This window comes from Bactrocera tryoni, chromosome 2, assembly GCF_016617805.1.
Source record: "Bactrocera tryoni isolate S06 chromosome 2, CSIRO_BtryS06_freeze2, whole genome shotgun sequence".
Classification (NCBI taxonomy): domain Eukaryota; kingdom Metazoa; phylum Arthropoda; class Insecta; order Diptera; family Tephritidae; genus Bactrocera; species Bactrocera tryoni.
The window spans coordinates 5,190,429-5,209,992 of record NC_052500.1 but is presented as its reverse complement, the minus strand read 5'-3'; the positions used below and the strand labels follow the sequence as shown (position 1 = coordinate 5,209,992).

At 36.4% G+C, this 19,564-nt stretch overlaps 2 protein-coding genes and 1 long non-coding RNA gene across 4 annotated transcripts; 2 read left to right on the top strand and 1 right to left on the bottom strand.

Annotated features, from left to right (window-relative positions):
* The first annotated feature begins 368 nt into the window (after nucleotides 1–368).
* Nucleotides 369–2,016, top strand: LOC120769498 (putative odorant-binding protein A5). Of its 2 annotated transcripts, XM_040096528.1 has the most exons (3): nucleotides 369–546; nucleotides 1,294–1,769; nucleotides 1,836–2,016. In XM_040096528.1, the coding sequence occupies exons 1-3, from the start codon at nucleotides 403–405 to the stop codon at nucleotides 1,867–1,869; spliced, it is 654 nt and encodes a 217-aa protein (XP_039952462.1). In that variant the 5' UTR covers nucleotides 369–402; the 3' UTR covers nucleotides 1,870–2,016. The 2 variants fall into 2 exon arrangements, with proteins under 2 accessions (XP_039952462.1, XP_039952463.1); XM_040096529.1 differs by having other exon boundaries at nucleotides 370–546; nucleotides 1,294–2,016.
* A 1,689-nt stretch (nucleotides 2,017–3,705) lies between these two features.
* Nucleotides 3,706–5,834, bottom strand: LOC120768636. The gene is made up of 4 exons (XR_005704790.1): nucleotides 5,734–5,834; nucleotides 5,445–5,674; nucleotides 5,243–5,334; nucleotides 3,706–3,841 (listed from the first exon to the last, which is right to left on the bottom strand). It is a non-coding gene; the product is annotated as an uncharacterized LOC120768636 (long non-coding RNA).
* Nucleotides 5,835–6,249: 415 nt separating this feature from the next.
* On the top strand, nucleotides 6,250–7,422 carry LOC120769583 (putative odorant-binding protein A5). Its single transcript, XM_040096642.1, has 2 exons — nucleotides 6,250–6,428; nucleotides 6,586–7,422. The coding sequence occupies exons 1-2, from the start codon at nucleotides 6,294–6,296 to the stop codon at nucleotides 7,063–7,065; spliced, it is 615 nt and encodes a 204-aa protein (XP_039952576.1). The 5' UTR covers nucleotides 6,250–6,293; the 3' UTR covers nucleotides 7,066–7,422.
* The last annotated feature ends 12,142 nt before the right edge of the window (nucleotides 7,423–19,564 follow it).

The following is a 19,564-nucleotide window of genomic DNA, read 5'->3' as shown; positions in this document are numbered from 1 at the left end:
AAACTGAACGATCGGAATCAAGTTCTTGTATGGAAAACTTTCACATTTGACAAGATATATTCACGAAATTTGATATATGTTATTTTTTAAGGCAACAATGTAATCTCTAAAAAACTGGTTTAGAACGGATTACTATAGCATATAGCGTCCATACAAACTGAACACATAGTTACTAACTGAAATGCACCTGTGAAGGGTATTTAGCCTCGGTGCAACCGAAGTTAACGTTTTTTCTTGTTTTTGTAATTTTTTGTCATTTAAAATAATAGTGTTATGTCAATAGCATGGAATTTTACTCAAATTAGCACAGTTGTGCCATTTTAATTTTATTGAAAATTTTTTTATATAAAAAGCCTTGTACTTCAGTTTTGAAATTCAGTATATTTTATATAAATTATACAAATGTGGCACAAAGTGAAACGGATTGTAATCTTCTATCTTGCAGTAAATTGTGTGTCAGCCGAGAATACTGAGGCTGAAAAGCTGTTTCGGGAACTGGAAGTTGTGCCCGATATATTGGATGAACCACCCAAGGAATTGCTGAAGGTAAACTTTTCGTAAAAAAGTCCATTGAAATAAAAAATTAAAGAAATGTATAATAAGTTTCAATATTTTGGAGAAGTTTTATCAAGCGGAGCAGAAGGGAATCAACAATCCATACCAGAAGATTGAGCATATGGATGCTTATTAGGCTTAACGGTCAGTCAGGGACCAACCTTTAAAATTTTATGTAATGCTTTGACTGAATCGGACAATATCTAGGTCCTCCAATAGCTAATATTTCATGGCAAGAACGATTAACTGTCCCTTTACTTAACATACAAAATATTTTGTCGATAACGTAACATCCTGACACATTTATGAACGAAGCCTTCCCAATCTGTACTCATATTGTTGAAATACCGAATAACTTTCAATAGGTGGGGGATTTAAAAAAAGCATCTTTTTATCATTCCAAAGTATTTTCATTATTATATAGTATGTGGCTCTAAGGCCTCCTTCCTACCGGATACTTACAAATAATATTAATAATTTACATATGATCGCTAGTCGATGAGGATCAGATCAGATTTGGTTGCCACCGGCTTCATCTGTTGGGAAAGCTCAAGTTGCTTGGAACTTTTTTAAGGGTAAAGGGGATTATATATTTATTGACATTATTTAACAGCATTAAGGGCCCTTTTGCAGCATAGATTTAAAGATTTAAAGAACCTTGTTCTCGAAACATCAGCGATCTTACTTTTAATTTAATTCTTGTATGTACATAAACACTCATTTATTTATTTTCTACAGATTGAGTACGATGGCGGCTTGGATGTTGGCAGAGGTGAAGAGTTCACTCCCACGCAAACTAAAGATGAGCCGAAGTTGGATTGGACTGCCGAGCCAGATGCGTTTTATACAATTATAATGACCAATCCGGACATACCGACGCGACAGAACCCAGCGACGCGCGAATGGCTACACTGGTTGGTGGTTAACATACCGGGCACAGATTTGGCTAAAGGTTTCGTGCTAGACCCTTACATCGGACCATTGAATCCAAAGGAGAGTGGTTTGGTGCGAAATGTTTTTCTGGTCTTCAAGCAACTCGACAAACGAGAATTCGGTGAACCCATACTCAATAATACGAGTGTGGCTGGCCATGAGAGATTCTCTTCGAAGGGCTTTGCTAAAAAATACGGTATGGAGCTGGTGGCTGGCAATATATTCCAATCACGTTGGGACGAGTATGTTACGCTATTGCATAAACAATTTGGTATTACAAAGTAAGAAGTTAATTGAGAAATTCTTTTCACATACTAATGTACACTATATTTTCATAAATATATTAGAACCATATTCCTACCTTCACTACAGAATGCCTAGAAAATTTTCGTATTGTATTTGTAATTTCAGCACGGTCCTTTAGGCACCTTAAATATTGGTTAAAATTAAATTATTCTAAATATTCGCTATTATAATAATAATGTCTGTCATAAAGTCAGTAAAATAAATTCGTTGCTATTTCTGAAACAATGTATTTTATTTAAATGTTTTTGGAGACCCTCTAAGTAAACAATTTTTTGTTTTCATCTGAATCACCCTGCAGAAAACAATATTTACAATGTCCACGAAATACTAGGAGAGCATGAAAAACAGTAAGCTTGCGCCGAAAATATAGCAAAAACACAAAAAATAAATAATGTTTTCTTTACTACACACATATTGTTTTTACCTTGCGAAACTTAACAACAAAACAATTCAAGGAATAGAAATTCCTCTCTTACGGTATCAGCTACTCATGAGTGGTGACATTGCACTGTTGTCTTTTGCATTTGCATGTACCGCCAGCCGAAAATTATGCGTATGTTGAGAAAAGCAATTGGAACGAACAAGTGTTGTTGCGTGGTTTAGAATAAAGTAAATAACAAAATAGAGAAATAAATAAGTTTAGTGGCTCTCGCTGCATTTATGGGCGCCTAGTCAGTCGATATTTAAACTGATTGATTTTTAGGAAATTAATTAAATAAAATTTTTTCTAATACCCGGTATCCAATCAACCAAGGACGCAAATTTCATTTGTAGAGTACTGTTTTGGCTTACATTCACCAGGCGAACATAAAAGAAAATAAGGCAAAATATAAAGATTTGATATTTAAGTATTGTTTTTGTTAACTTATTTTTGCTTTTACTCAGATCCTTCTAAACTTTGAAGTTTTGTTGGTGTTCAGCTGTAAAATGCCAAATGGGAAAGAGCTTAGGAACGCTTGGTTACTGAAACAGAGTATTGTTGTTATGTGAAATATTTACAAAGTAAAGCCATTCAGTTATTGCGAGGCCACCTGCTGCCTGACTTTGTGGGCCTGGTTATTCTATGATGTCCTTAATATATTTAAAATAAATAAGTTACGTCACAGCAATAATAAAAAACACGAAGATCGCCCACCTTAGTAATTACAACAATGATCGCGTATTATAAAATTCAAATGGAAGGTAATTTTTGCGATCGAGTATCGAATATGTATATGTATGGATATTGTGCACCTGTATGCGACGGATTCGATTTAGAATGGCCACGATCAGCATCAGACGCACATCAGGCGCACATAAAAATAGAAGGACAGCATCAAACACTTGTTTTGTTTTTCATCCTAAATAAAACAGTGCAAAAGCAACTACAATTCTACTGGCATGCTTTGGAAAATGGAACAAAGCATTGTTCTTGGAATTCCAGGAGAAGTAAACAAAGCAAGAAACGTATGATTTTGTTAGTATGAAATATTTACAATAACAGAGCTTGTAAGAGAGCATGTGTTTTATAAGGGTGTTATCACATTGAAATATTTGCGCTGCCAATGTTTATGAAGATACTTACTTACATGGTTAATGCAAGTTGTGTTTTTATTGTATACAATATTAAAAATTATCTTACCTTATTTTATTACCATAATATATATGTACTTGTTTTATAGTATTGTAGAAGGAATTTTATTTTTATTTTTTACTTTTTATTTAATATTTTTTTTATTTTTCAACTAATAATAACTACTTACTTACATACATGTACATATGTACATCGAAGTTTTATATAATATACACATAAGCTATATTATTGGGAATAGCTGGTGAAGGGCATAAAAAACTTGAGTTTTGGGTATTAAAAACAAAAACCACAACTCCATTGATAATTTTTAAATTTTCAGGGTATATTTATACATACATACATACATACATACATATTTCAAGATGACACACCGAATTTTTTAATTGAAAATTAAATATTTTTTGAGTTATACGAGATCTTCGACGGCGCTGGTAAAGAAAATATTTCCAATTGCTGCGGTAATCCTGGCCTTCTCTGTGAATAAAACCAAAAAAAAAACTAACAATTCTCATTAAACTGGAAGATATTCTCAGTGCAATGCCCTGCGATAAAAAATTTACAAAATGGCGGCGCTCAAAATAATTTGAATTGTACTCCAAATATTGGTCATTTTCAGCCTGCCAATTTCAGTTTTTGAACAGATAAAAAACATTGGACATTGCATGTAGATTTATGTGCAAAACACTTAAAAAATTTAAAGATGATCTGATCATTTGTGTTCGAGTCATCGCTCGAAAATTCGAAAAATACTATTTCGAGAAAAACGCGTGTACAAAATAAACTGATTGAATAGAGCAGCTCTATTTTAGAAGACTCTACCTCAAAAACTATTTGAGTTATTGATTTAAGTTTTCAGTGTGTCATTTTTAAATATACGAACTATAAAAATATGAAAAACAAGTGATCAGGTGATCCTGCGTCTCCCTTTTCAAGTAACCATGAGATTTATTTGGAACTCTGCCAAACAGCTGAAACAAATTTAACTCGAATTGAAATGCAAAAACAAAAAAAATAGTATATGAAGACCATTTCTATATGGAAGATCTAATACTTTCCCAGTGTTAAAAATTATGGGATTGCAATCGTAATCCAGGCAATGCCGGCTAAATTTTATTCAAAATTTCTTTGGCAGAAAAGTCGGATCAAAATGATCAACGAATTCCAATTCATATTTTGAACTTCTATTTATTAAACTGGATGATTTTCAGCTGTCATCGTTAATTTTTTCATTACGATAAAACTATGATCTTAAATATAAACCAAGGATGTTGTACAGTTTTTTATATTTGACGACAGTCAGGTATGGCTCGCACTTTAAGGCGCGATATACCTCAATTGAAAAACTATTCAAAAGTATAGTACCGAAGTTTCATTGGTTTATTCCGGATATTTCGAAGAAATAGGCCCTAGACCTAGTGCACTTTATGCAGCTGTATAGGTACCAAAACTTTGAGGCTCGTTTTCTCGAAGTTAACTTTTTTGGTCCGGCCGTCAAAATTGTGGGTTATTAACCCGTTTTACTTGAACTAAAGCGTATTTTATACACAATTTTAAACTCAAATTCGTGATAGAGCAAAAAAATGGCATTTTGACAGCTGTTTAACCATTTTGAAGTCGAAAATTACAGGTAAAAATTGCACTTTTTACAAAATCCAAGCCTACATCTCCAATTTTTCTAAATTCTCAAAACCTCTCTACTATGCACTTTATTAAAGCTTCCTGAAGCCTCGTCAGGAAGTTGACGGCCGCACAAAATGTCAATCTACGGGATCGTTGTTATTCCCGCCATTTTGTTTTTTTTTGACATAAATAGTTTTTATTTTGTAGTTCAAGAATACCTATTAATATATAACAAATAAATGTGGAAAGAATTACCTTTTCTGACGGTTTTAGAGGTATCCCCACTTAAGTTGATTCTTTGCTGTTTGTTGTTTGAATAAAATATTAATTTCCTTTTATTTTCTAACCTAAAAAAGTGGATCTATGTAAAAGGAGCTTCAAGTTAATTAATTTAATATCTGGTATGAATCTAATGTTGGAAATATACTTCAATATTATGCATTATTAAGCAACTTACAACTTTTCGAATACTGCATCGTTGAAACTTAACACTTCTCAAAAACATAAATGTCGTGGCCACACGAACGTCGTAATCTGTTGTCCGATTTGAATGTCAAAAAAACGTTATAGGAATATTTATGGCCTTGGATTATCTTATGGTTAATCTATTGTTGTCCTCTTTCATCAAGCAGAAAGAAAATAGAGATAATTGTTGACAGAAGAATGTTATTAGTATTCTGATAAATGCTATGAATAAAATATTGAAAATAAAAATGTTTTAAGTTGCACAGGAACTTTTGACTTACCAAGGATACAGTAGGGGCTGGTCATTATCTTGATACTACTGATACTAATACTAGTAGTCTTAAGGCATCAAATTAACTTACAATCAGCTCCCATTCTGATATCAAAATACCTTAATATATGTACTTTATAGTAAAGTAGAAGCTTCCTCCGTTTACTGCTTTGATTGAAAACTCTGCTGAGGAAACACCTAAAAAAAAACTAAAATCTGAGTTGAGTTCTAAATGCAATTACATTTTGATTATGGTATTCAAATAATCTAACAATAGAGATGTGAATGCACACGCATTACTACCCAATTTAAAGAATCACTTTAGCGAAGTATAACAATAACTGCAAAACTTTGAATTGACATTAATTTCCAAGCCAATTTTTACAATAAATATTTTGATTGCAAGTTGCATGCAGCTAATCGCCACGAATGAATTGCTAATATAGATCAAAGGCTTTTGCAATACTTTCAAATTAGCGCAATTACTCACAAGCCTTTATTGAAAACCCGTATAAATGCCGAGTTTGTGAACGATTTCTCAGTTAGTGTGCTGTGTTGAGGTTTTGGAAAATGTGGCAACGCATTTTGTGTTTCTTTCTTGCGGCACGTTGTGCAGTCGCGGTGGACTACGATGTGGAGAAGCTTTTCCGGGATATGGAGGTAGTGTCTGATATACTGGATGAACCGCCCAAGGAGATGTTGAAGGTTGGTTTAATATTTATAAAATTTGCTGATTCTTCCGTTAAACAATCCCATAGAAGGCTGTGTATATAATCACTATTACGATCAGACGAAGCAGAAGAAGAAGCAAGAAGGAATTCACTCTATCCATAAAGAAAAAATTTTTGTATATCTTTTCCAGATTGAATATAATGACGGCTTAGACGTGGGCAACGGCGAGGAGTTCACACCCACTCAAACCAAAGCCGAACCCAAGCTGTATTGGACATCCGAGCCAGATGCATACTATACAGTTATCATGGTTAATCCGGATATACCAACGCGTCAGAATCCGCTGTTGCGCGAATGGCTACACTGGTTGGTTGTCAATGTACCGGGTGTCGACATCGCCAAGGGTGATATCATAGATCCCTATATTGGACCGATGGCACCTAAAATGAGTGGCGTACTACGTTACGTGTTTCTTATTTACAAGCAACCCGGTAAACAAGTGTTCGATGAAGCCAAGATTACCAACACCGATGTTACCGGTCATGAGAAGTTCTCTTCCATGGGCTTTGCTGGGAAATATAATATGGAACTGGTGGCTGGCAACTTGTTTCAAGCGCGCTGGGATGAACTTGTGCCCAGTTTGCATAAACAATTTGGTATAAGTTTATAATAAGTGAAAGCACATGAAAAATATTTGAAAAGTAGTCCGTATTATGCGCCAGATTCTTTCCTTGGCATAATCGAGTTTTTGTAGAGTGTAATTAAAGGTGGCAGTATAAACAGTGTTTTAGTAAAGGAGAAGCTAAAAAAATATATATTTTAGTTAGGCATTTGTCAATTTTTGAAGCTTGTACTTGGTTTGTTTTGGAATCAGCTGGAATATGGTTGAAAGCATAAGTTTGTTTCAGAAAGTTCCTAATCATTGTCTTTTATATACATTTATTATATACGTATTTAATTTGTAGTTGTATTTTTATTTAATAAATGCTTAGTCTCTTTGACGAACATTCCAAAAATACACGTGAAATTCAGTGCTGTTGGAATTCTCAAGCATGAGCTTATTGTAATCTTCATAGATTCATATCCTCAGATGACTATAAAATTATTTGAATATTTCATAAAATAAACGGAGTTCCTTTGAAAAGTCCTAAAACGGTTTCAACCTCATTTCATTACTTCTCTAGATGAAAGACAATTAATAAACGGTAATCGCTATGGAACCCATATTTCTTAAAGAGCGAATTTCACACCGTCAAATAATTATGCGAGCTATATCTGATTATTCTTAATTACTGAAGCCGATTTAGAGAGATTGCTCTAAACTCTAACGCTTGAAGGTTCGATTAGCCGTTTAGTTATGGTTTTAAGTAAACCGAACTTCTTCGGTCTATATTGCCTAACTTTAAAGGTGGCTTTACTGTTAAAATGTTTGTTTATTGCTATAGAGTTCCTTCCGGATAACGCAATGAATAAAGTAGATTTGGAAAGTTATTAAAATTTGGATATATTTTATATTACAAGTATTAAGAGTCTCTTGTATTTAGTGGCTCCTTCTCTTCCCATATACCGGTAAGGGAGTTGGAAGAAGCCGTTGAAGAAGAGGAACAGTGAGTTTCCTTACGGAAGAGTCCAATCTTGGTGGTAAGGTTGGTGGAGGGGTTTACTGTCAGGAGCTCTCTATCAACTCCAGCTTCAGACTTCCTAAATATTGCAGTGTCTTCCAAGCCGAAGTTACTGCCATTAAAGTAGCAGTAAATCTGCTACTTCAGAGAAGTGACCATCCACTCAGATAACAGAGCGGCGATACTAGCCTTGAACTCATTAACAGTGCGTTCAATGCTGGTCAGAGAGTGCCTAACTTCGCTATCAATAGCATCGTGTGTCTTTATGATAAGACTGGAATGGGTGCCAGACCGCAGCGGAATCACAAGAAACTGTAAAGCTGATGAGGTAGCAAGGAAAGGCACCCTACAATCGCTAACGGTGGAATGAGAGCAGGTCGGTGTTAACATATCCTCTTCCTTCACTTCTTTCTTGACTGTCCCGTCCCAAATTTTCATTTTGAAATTCTACTTCTTTAAATTTTATATTTATTGGGAGTATAAAAAAGAAAGACTTTATTCCTTTTCAAAAAGTATGAATCAAGTTAGGTTTAACCGTGGTAAGGTTTGCCTTATTCGAGTTTTGTCTATCAAAGAATATATTATGATTGTTCACAAACAGATATTCTTCTTCCTCTTTACGCTATAAGAAATACCCCTGTAAAGAAAGCTATAAATTATTTTATTTTTTATTAGAATATCCAATTATTAGCGAATCGCTCTAAAATGTTGCACCTTTATTGAAACTTAATTTTTATGCGCAACTTCTTCTTTGTAGCGCTTCGCTTAATCTAACCGCAGCTTAACCAAATTACCGTCCTCATATATTTTCCAACCCGCATATCAGTGGCCATTAAGACCACCTCGAACAAATTGCAAAATGTTTATAGTGAGAATTTCCCTCCAATTGACCTTTGCAACTGTCATTAAAAATAACATCACTTCAACACTTGCTTGTGCAAAGCACCTTTGGCGAACACATGCGCATAGTGATGCATGCCACACTTGCTGCAAACTTACATTTACGTGTGCAACAAAGTGGTGGCTACACATTAGTATTGTAAATTGTAATTCTTTCTGAAAAAAGAACAATTAATACTTTGCAACAAATGTGCAACTACTTGTGCCGCGAAAGCCATGCATTGTTGTTGCATTTACGGAACGAGTAAATTTGGTGTGGCACAAGTACGTTGCGGCGGCATGCGGGCTCATTAAAAACTGTGGCACGCTTAATGTACCTGTTCGGGAGCAAACCGCTCGCGCCCGCATGGAATATCTAATGCGCTTTTCTTGCGGCAAGTGAAGGGGGAGCCAATATTTAGTTTCAACGAGGAAATAATTTAAAAAAATTGTGGAAATAAACAGCAACTTGTGCACGTTCAGGTGACAGACGACACCGCGTACAACAACAATTGGTGCAACACACAATATTATAAGCGCAAAACAAGTGCGATCGGTGGTATGACCACACGAATTTCGGTGCAAAGTCGACGGCTGTTGCACTGCCACGCTTAGTATGCACCACTGCACACCGCGCGGGGCAAGTGTGTTTGCCGCCACCACCACCACCAACAGCAACCAACACCTCCTTCAACAAGCAGCCGCTTACCTGTCTAGGCACGCTTGCAGGGCACGTTCCGGCTGGACTCGCTTTGAAGTGTCCTCCCGACAGCGCTGCACGGAAATGCGCCGGACAGTGGCAATGGTGTTGGCAGGCGACTGCCGCGCGCCAACGCGCACACAAACTCACATAGAACTATGAATTCAAATACTCTGCCGTAACGACACATGAAAGTTGAAACCAACAACAACAATTGAAGGCGACACTTAGTTTTTCCTGCAATTGCCGCCTACCTTGTCACAAAAAAGAAGCGAAAAAACAAGCAAGAAGGCACTCTTCAAAAGGTAAGCTACGCGCGGCTGTCCGTCGTTCACGCATTCGCCCTTTGCCATGTCACATGCCATCACTCTCCGCTATGTTGCTTGTAATTTTAATAATTACGCTCACAAAGTACTCGTGCTGGTCGCCGGTCAAATGCTTAGTTTGCCTCCTACCATCCAGAATAACACAAACGGAGTTCATCGCAATTCGAGTAATGAACACATTGCATAATATATCCTGCCCGCAGGACTTGCATTGTGTGCATTACCACCGGTTGTTGCACGTACACGCGCTAGTTATTGCAAGCAGGTGGGCTGCAGCTCAGCTATTTATTCATAATATTTTATGCGTTCACTGGAGTGAAACAAGTGTTTGGGTCAGTATCGTTTTCATTTTCTCTTCGCCTGACCGGTCGGTTGGCTGGTTGCCGTGTCCAGTATGGGTATCTGTGGCATATGCATAGATCGCTCGTTTCGTAGTTGGAATATTTAAATTTCAGGACGTTAGATAGTCAAGCCCTGTGAGCACAGCTGTCTTATATGGGCTGAATTATTTAAAATTAATTTAGATACAAATTTACAAATAAATAAGTATGTATCTTTTGAAAGTCCTATTATCCTGAATTTTCATTTTGAAATTTCTTTTTATTTTATTTTATATTTATTGGAAGTATAAAAAACTATAACTGAAGCTTTATTGTTTTTTAAAAAGCGTAAGTAAAGTTTAAATGTGGTAAGGTTTGCCTTATTGGATTTTTTTCTATCAAGAAATATATTAACAATATAATAATATTATAAGTTTTGTTCTGTCTCAAAGGAGGAGGAGTAGCAGGAAAGGAGGGTATTTGGTATAATTTCTCAGTGCCCTCAGTTCATCGAACTCTCTTCTGCTTCAACCTTTCTAAGAAAACCTTTACATACATTACTATTTATGGCACATAACCTCAGTTAGAACTAGAGAATAGCATGAAAGGGAGACTAATTCACCCAAAAAATCGTATCTTCTGATGACGTATTTCACGATTTCTTTCAAATTAAGTACTAAAACCCTTAAGTCAAGTACCAAAATGACAACGACTGGAGATTGTATGGTAATGCTGAAAAGCCAATGTAGCCTCTGAGAGAGATAAAGACAAATTTTGAGCCGATCTTAGCTCAAATTTTGCTACACGATTTTCGGTAAATGGTACGCGCTAACAAGTGGCTACAAATAAAGCAGAATTATCTCTAGACGCCGTTACATTTTATTAGGGCAGCTCATTGTTTTGAGAATAATTAGTCTACAATTAAGGCCCTTAAGACAAATGTCGGTTAAAACGCCCTATAAAACTACCACTGTCTCAAACTATTATCGCTGATGTCTTTTCCCTTACTGTTTTGTGGGTTCGCATGAGGCTGGAGAATAGGATAAAGATACGGCAGATATAGAAGCAATTCGAAATCCAGAGCGTGCAATTTTTCCAACATTTGCATTGATTCCTGGCATTGCTTAGTGTATGTTTTACTTTCTTCTTATTCTCCTTCAATATTACTGTTTACGGCTATTTCGTTCCAAATGGTTTTTCCTCTTTTTTACAGTCTATCAAATTTATTCTGTGAATATTTCAAAGCGCATATAACCTCCATTATCTAAATATTTTTCTGTTTGGCTCACTGCGTGTTGTCCACTCATATGAAAGTCGGCTTGACTTCAAAGTTAAAGGATGAACTTATTTTCACATTCATCGACGCAAAAATTCGGCTTCAAATACTCTTCAAATCACATAAACTTGGCACAGCTCTCATCACACCATGACTTGGCATCAGTATCGAAAATTGCATTTCATTAACAAATTCTAAGGTTTGAGTTCCTCAAAATACTCTATCTCACGAACCATTTGTCTAATGGAATTTGCCCGCGGTAAGGTATGTATGTCTTTCATAAGAGGCGATGACTAAAATCCAATATGCACGGTGTCTGTTATTTGGCTTGCCTCAACATATCAGAATAGTCTTGTCAAAAATTGTGTATAATACTGAGCTTGAACCAATATTATCGATTTTGAATGTGTTTTCTTCTATTGAAAAGCAATTTGAAATTCAAGCGAAAAATGTCACCAGTCATTGAGGTTGATGGGTGCTGAACTGGTAGTATCAAAAACTACAAAATCTGACCGAAAACTTGAATCTAGTGATACTGCGGGAAGCAGTTAGACTTTGGAGCTTGCACCTTTGCAGCTTGCACCATTGTGTTTGGCCCTTAGAAGAGATTCGTGGTGGCTGAGGTTTAAATTTAAAAGCAGCTGGAATTGAAAATTCAGTTCAGTGTGGTGTCGCACTGCGGTCAGGTGCGGGATCCACATCACGGCAGAGGTTTTAGGTCGGCATCGAACCCGACCAAGGTGGAAAAGGTGTCTCTCCCACATGACCAAGTGGATCTTTGCAAAAAGCTTGAACTATTTGGGGCGCTAATCATATCATTGTTTTGATCTATGAGTTTTTAAGCACGGTTAGGACCGTCGTCGGCAGGTACTCACGTAAAAACACAACGAATTTTAAGGGTTAGTCATAATTACAACACAAATGGAATGAATTGTGATTACTTACGATAAAAATAATACTAGAATTCTATTATGACTGGTTCTTAGCTCAACCATCTTGTGATAACGCCATAAATTTTAAAGACATGCAACGAGGACACATCCAGGGTACCTAGGTTTAGGTTAGGGTTACAAGGTCGATTCTATAAAAGGCATCTGGCGTGGGTAATGAATATCGGTTTTGAGCTGATCAAAAATTTCTTACATTTCGGATATGTCTGCGGGTTCGCTGAAGGGATGGCTGCCGAAATGTTTAGCGATACTTTTAAAGGTCGCTAAAAGCGTTAACTTTTACAGTAGTGTTCGATTTCTTACATTTGTATTCTCATTATTTCGAAATTCGTAATATATGTTAAAAGACTGCGCTGTTACTTAGGTACGAGGAAACTCTGGTCAAAATATTTTGTAAGAGCTAAAGCTTATGATTCTCCTGAGCAGATGAACTGAACATAATCCTTTATGTTATAAGAAAATCAGTCAGTATTGATAGCTGGCAAGTAAGGTCTCCAAAAAATAATCTCTGATATTCTCTTACATTAAAAATATTAACTTAAAACTTTACTTACGTTTCACGCAAAGACCTACTAAAAAGAATGTGTAGCAGACATATGCTCGTCGTTTCTTGAGCGCTATTCAATTTTGCCCCCCAGCAATAGTTCAATGAACTTCCTGACAGGATATTGTACGAGTTGTACAAGTTGAGCACAAGTGTGAGTAAACGCTGAAATAAGAATATAAAAAATAACGCAGGAGTATTTAAAGAAATCACTGCACTGCGGCAAAGTGAAATGGAAACAGGTGTGTCCTTTGAACGTGAAGCAGTGCAACGAATTTTTACGAGTCTGCGTCGTTTTTTCCTTCCTTATTTCTTTGTAGGAGCGAGCACTTGTTCGACACAAAGGCGGCTTAGAGGCAGTGCTGATGGTGTCACACCCACACAAATACGTGAGGACGCTCACAAGTAGACTGAGTGTTGGTTGTTTTAAATGCTAACAAATAATCGGTGCACATCTGTAGGAATTGAGGTCAACGTTTTTGGCATTTCAATAGCAAAGCGTCGGAGTTATTGAATTTATGGGTTTAGTTAGAGGACTCTACGTATGCTCGATTTTAGTTCATTCTGTAAATGATTTTGTAAGCAGCAGTTGTCGTAACAATTTCTTGGCCTCCAAGGCACAGTGAGATTTTTTTTTTAATAATTTTAAGAAAAACATATTTCTTTCAGATAAAAGCATATTTGAATATTTGGTAAAAAATTCAGATGAGCGAACATTACAATTTTTTTTATTATGATTCTGACTCACACAGGGCAGAAACAGCGTAAATGCCTCCCGCATTATGAGAACTGCCCTTAATAGAAAATGAGTTCCACTTTTGGACTCTATATGTCTTTTTCTTCGTGTTCACAACATTATTAAGAGAGTTTTCACACTAAAGAAATGGTATACTAACATATCAGTGTCATTTTATTTACTAGAATTAGGACGCATAGAAACTTTAACGGTAATATCTGTTAGCGCTATAGGGCAATTAACCGGTAACTTAACCGATAGTTGACTTTCAACTCTGTAAATTGTGCTTACCGCTGATTTGTTTATCAGATATAGTGCTTAAAAGAAAGATCTCTAAAGAACCTTTGGTTTAAAATTGTTTGTCAGACTTGATTACTAAAAATTTATAGTAGTTATATCAGGATTAGGTTTCAATATTTCAAACTGGAGATCAAACTAATTTTATAAGCTCAGCTTATCGTGATAAATTAAGGTTCAGAATATTCGGTATGAATTAAAGACACGACTTTAATATTGAAAATAACTCACTATTTTTTACCATAAAGGACTCGCTCACAATTTCTTCACTAATACACCACTGTGCAATGCTCCCATTGCAATAAATTCAAACGAAGTGGATTTTCGTCTCCATTCATGAATGAGTTCTACTTTAAAATTTGAATTGCATTTAAATGCGAAGCGGTGCACAATGTTGTTGTGATTTCTACGCTTAAGCCGTGACGCATGCTTTTATGTTGTATTATTTTGGTAGTGTACAGTGTACTTATTGGAAGGAAAGGTGTTTTTCTTTGCATTTCAAAAGCGTGCACGCGCGCATTGAGGAATTACTTAAAGGAATTTCCGGTGCTGCATTTGAAATGAATGAAGTGCTTGCTTCTTGCTCCGAGTTTTGTATGCATGCGCACCGATTTCGGCCGGCGACGAGTTCAGTGACTGGCTGGCGGCAATGGCGCGCATGCGGAGGAAGCATATGACGCATTTGTTGGCTTTGAGGACAACAGGAAGAACCGCACTTTTGCCTCACCATGGCGAGTAAGCGCGGTGATTTGTTCAGTTCCGAGTGCGATCATTATCGCTGCCGAATCTCGATATTCGATGGCGACTTCAAAGGCGGCCGCCGCGCGGTAGCGGCATATGATTTTATCGGTGCCACATAAATAGCATAAATTAACGGAAAGCAGAATGGAAATCAATTGAGTGCCCGAAAAGTCGTGATTTTATCGGCTCATTACGGTTAAATGCTTGTTACTGTAGTAAGCACAGTTGGCGCGCTATGCGGCGCGGTGCTAGTGGCGGCGACGACGTAGCATGCAGCCATCGTTGATTGGCATTTAATTGATGTGTCCCGCGTGCGCTATTAATGACTGCCGATGGCAGACGTCGCGCGCCTCATATTGCATAACAAAACTAGTATTAGTAGAATTATAGAAAGGTGACTATGTGTGTATACATAAGTCTAATATGTCTAAACTGACAGGCGGCGCGTGCTTTTCTAATATTAATATCAATTTTTAGTATGCTAGCGTTTCCGTTGCAATTGAAAATTTTGAAATAATTAATATTGAAATTTTTTACCCTCCACATTTACGAAAAAACATAAAAAAAAAAACAAATTTAAATGCCATGCGCCACCACTTCTAAGCACTTTTATGCACTTTCCTCGCCGAAAACACGAACGCACGAAACGCGCATGTGCAACAGTCCGTTACAAGTCCTCATTTAACAAAAGAAAAACAACAAGGACCTGCATGGCTATGCACTTGTGCTATACTTGTGCCTGCTTGCAACAGGCAGCGTAGTTGAAGGCAACACGCTTGCAATAAAAGACATGTGTGCTGCGACAAGGATAATGCCATCGCACATGCCTTGTGTCATCAACCCGCTTCTGTATTTGTAAAATACTTATGCAATGTGACACAAAAACGTATAAAAATAACTGACAGTATAATTCGCCCCGCACCGCGCTGCACTCAACCGTAAATAATGTTAGCGTTGATACCGTTTTGTGATCGGTACCTTAAATAATATACAAATTTTTAAAACAATGAAGAGCTCTTCTAGTTTCACTAAATAACTTCGGACGGAAGGTATTCTATGTATGTCATATAATCTTTATTATTGACCTCTAGAAGAGAAAAACCTATATAATCTTTATCCATTCTTGTCAGCTGAATTAGTTGAAATGAGCATACTAACTTCCCTCGACTTCTCTGAAGTAAACGGATTTTAAAGAGCACATGCGATTCTAACATATTTAATGGTCGTTCAGCCCAAAAACAGTTCACGAAACAAAGCAAAGCGACTTCAACAGTTATTTGTAAGAACCGAATATTATACAAGTATTTCTGCTAACCTTGGTTTATGCCTTAAAGAATCATGTAAAATTTGTCTTTCGAAAAAATATTTGAGGATAGGTAGCCTTTGATGTGAAGGCCAACAACTTTAAAATAGTGATAAGTGTGATATGTACAACACTACAACTAGTTTTAGTAAAAGGTGACATCTGCAAAAGCATGAAAAAAACTTTCTGCTTTCAGAAATGGAAGTCATGAGCTCGGGCGTTATTTTATTTTAACAAAAAGTAGGCGAACTTTCATATAAAGTATATTCCTAGAGAGGTCACGTTCCCACCTCGAAATTAATTTAACTGTTATGGTGCGCTTAGTTCCATAATGTTTATTTTTGTAAAAGGAAAGAGATATAACACTCCATTTTGTAAAATAGATTCGGAACAAATTTATGACAATTTTTTAATGTAGAAGAAATGAATACACTTAGCAAGAACTGTTCGATGACCCATTCCTGTGCGACTTTTGGCCTGTCGAACTACTAGCCGTTAGCAAAGTTCATCCCCCTGGTAGAGTTCTTACTGTATATAGTCCAACAGACATTCAGTCTGTAAGGATAAAAACCATGATGGAGGCAGGTTGTCACAGTTATATGGAGAAGTCTGAGGTGGAAACATCCAGATACTTTCTCCTTCCTAGCCCAGCCTTTGCAAGACTCGCGATGAACCGCTTTTGGCAGTCTTACTTTCGGCCAACCCGAAGACGAAACTGCTATTAATCGTCTCAACAAATCTGTGATAGACTCAAAATTACCTTGTTGATTTATAAAGATCTTATGATCTTTGACATGAGGGTTTAGGTAACAGAGGTAAATGGGATCCCTGTTAGGATCGCCTTCTGAACCTAACTCAACCGATCTTATATTTGGTCTACTTTATTCACATTTTCGATTCGTGCATTATAATGGGATTGACAATTCTCTCCCTCGCTCTTCGGTGAGAGTTCCCTTTCCATTGATCTAAAATTGCTATTTAAATTGGTACCTAACGGAAGGACCTTTCATTAAAAGCAACAGTTTTGATAAGTCATTTGTTGGAGAAGACTTCTTTTGTAAAATGTATTTAAGGTTTTCAAGATTTTTCAGGCTAATGACATCTTGTGTGAACTCATGCTCTAAGTTTTATTATAGAAATATATTCCTCCTTAATTGGTATATTATTTTATGCCTCCGGTACATATTTCCTATTTAGTCGGTCAAATATGTATATGATCTCGTAAGGAAAAACACCTACAGGAACATTTAAGATAAAAGCATTGAAGTTTGAAAATTCAAGGGTCTGAGGTTAATCTACCTTACCAGCAGAATCCCTTATCAAAGACTTTTAGTTGTCTTGACCAGGAAAAGTCCAGATGTCAGAGCTGTCAAAAACGAGCCGTTGTCAAAATGAACTCTAAGTTGCTATCTTTCGTAAAAAAAGCATTACTGATCTTTGAAGTGAGTGTCACTGCGTTATAGCGCAACTGGTGTGATGTTGGACTACAAAATGCGATTTTTGGGAGTAAAAAAATGACGGCATCATTTGTTTTCAAACTTTCAGAATATATTGGTACATAAAGGGTTATCAAAAAAGTCTTGCGGTATTTTTATTGAATTTTTTTTTATTGAAATTGAAATGAATTTTTGATGACTCATGACCAGCTCTTGACCGATGCTACGGCTGCTACTATTCCGGTCTCTTTCGACCAATTCAGCGATTTTATCGCAATTTTCGACGACAGGCCTTCCGGAGCGTGGCGCATCTTCGATCGCCTCTACACCAGAACGAAAACATTGAAACCATCGTTGTGCGGTGGAAATGGAAACTGTATCGGGTTCATAAACTGCACAAATTTTATTGGCGGCTTGAGATGCATTTTTGCCTTTATCGTAGTAGTACTGTAAAATATGTCGTATTTTCTCTTTATTTTGCTCCATGTTTGCGACGCTTTAACTCACGAACGACTTAAAAGAAACGACAATCAATCAAACACTTGTTAGCGCGAGAAATGAGCTTTTCAAAAAGGTATAGCATGACCCGATGCGACGAATAAAACTAGAACTACGCGCTTTCAGCGCCAACTAGGGAAAATATCGCAAGACTTTTTTGACAACCTATTATTTTACAATGCTTCCGACCTTCTCCGTGGATGAAACTTGAAAAAAATTTATACTATAACATATTGTACTTGTCCTTATTATGATCAGTGGTGGAAAAAAACACAAATTTTAAAAAATGTTGCTTTTGAAAAAGTTAAATTTTAAATAAAATTTTGGTCTTTTTTGATCGGCAAAATTCAAATTTTGAGCAGATAAAAACCTGTTGGGTCATTGTGTATAGAACTATAATATATTCAAACGATTCTATGGTGATTGGCCTTGAAGTAATCACTCAACTAAATTTGAAAAATATGTTTCGAGGAAAAGACATTTAAGAATGAAGTGATGGAGCTGCTAAAACTAAGTGTCCACATTTTGGAAAGCCGTAGCTTAAAAACTTTTTAGGATATCGATATCATATTAATTAATATTCTAGTAATTGTAAAGGTGTAATTAAAAAAATATGTTAGAAAACATTTTTTTTTAATGCAGACTAGTTGTGCTTCCTAAACTACTAAAGTAATTAAGGGTGCTTTACAAACTCAAATGCCTATTTCAACATAAAGCACAAGGTGTATCTATAAAAAAATTTCAATATTAAACGCCTTTGCAGTCAGCTGCCAAAAACTCGTGCCCAATATTCGTCAGCGGCACTTCAACACCAAAGTGCAATACCGGGCACAAGTGGCAGATGTCTTGGTTACGCCAACCACCAATGCCTTCACCGAGTCATCGGCCAGCAAGTATCAGCAAGGAGTAACGTTATTAGATAGCGGAGGGAAGCGATAGTGTAAAACTATTTGGAATTTGAGAACAAAATCCCAAGCAAAGAAAAGTGCTGAAATTTCTGGCTTATAGCATGCAGGAGTACATATGTACTTGTATATACGGAATTATGCGTTTGTGGAGTGTATTAGAATATGAACTGTTTGTTCACAGACAAAGAGTTGTCTTCAAAAAAGGAGAATTATGAGTTTATTGTACATATATATGTATGTGTATAAATGTATAAGTATATATAATATAAGTACTTAATTTGATGCCATATGTATAAGGAATACTTTGCTAGCAAAACTACCCTAGATACATAATTGAACACGATTGCATATATTTACATGTGTGTGTGTGACGTAGGCTTCAAACCTGCTTACTCCGCGTTAGGTGCTTCCTGCACTTCGCTTTCCTGCCGACTTTACTTGTTCGAATTCACCCAAAGATAGGCTCAACTTGTGACTTATTATTATTAATTTTTTGTTGCTGTTGTTATTGCTTTTTACATTTCGTGCGGTGTTGAAATGTTTACATGCCCTACTACTTTGGTGTTGTAGTTTTAGTGGTTGTTGTACGTTGTTGCTCATTGATGAGCTGCCTTTTGCATATTTCTTCACGGT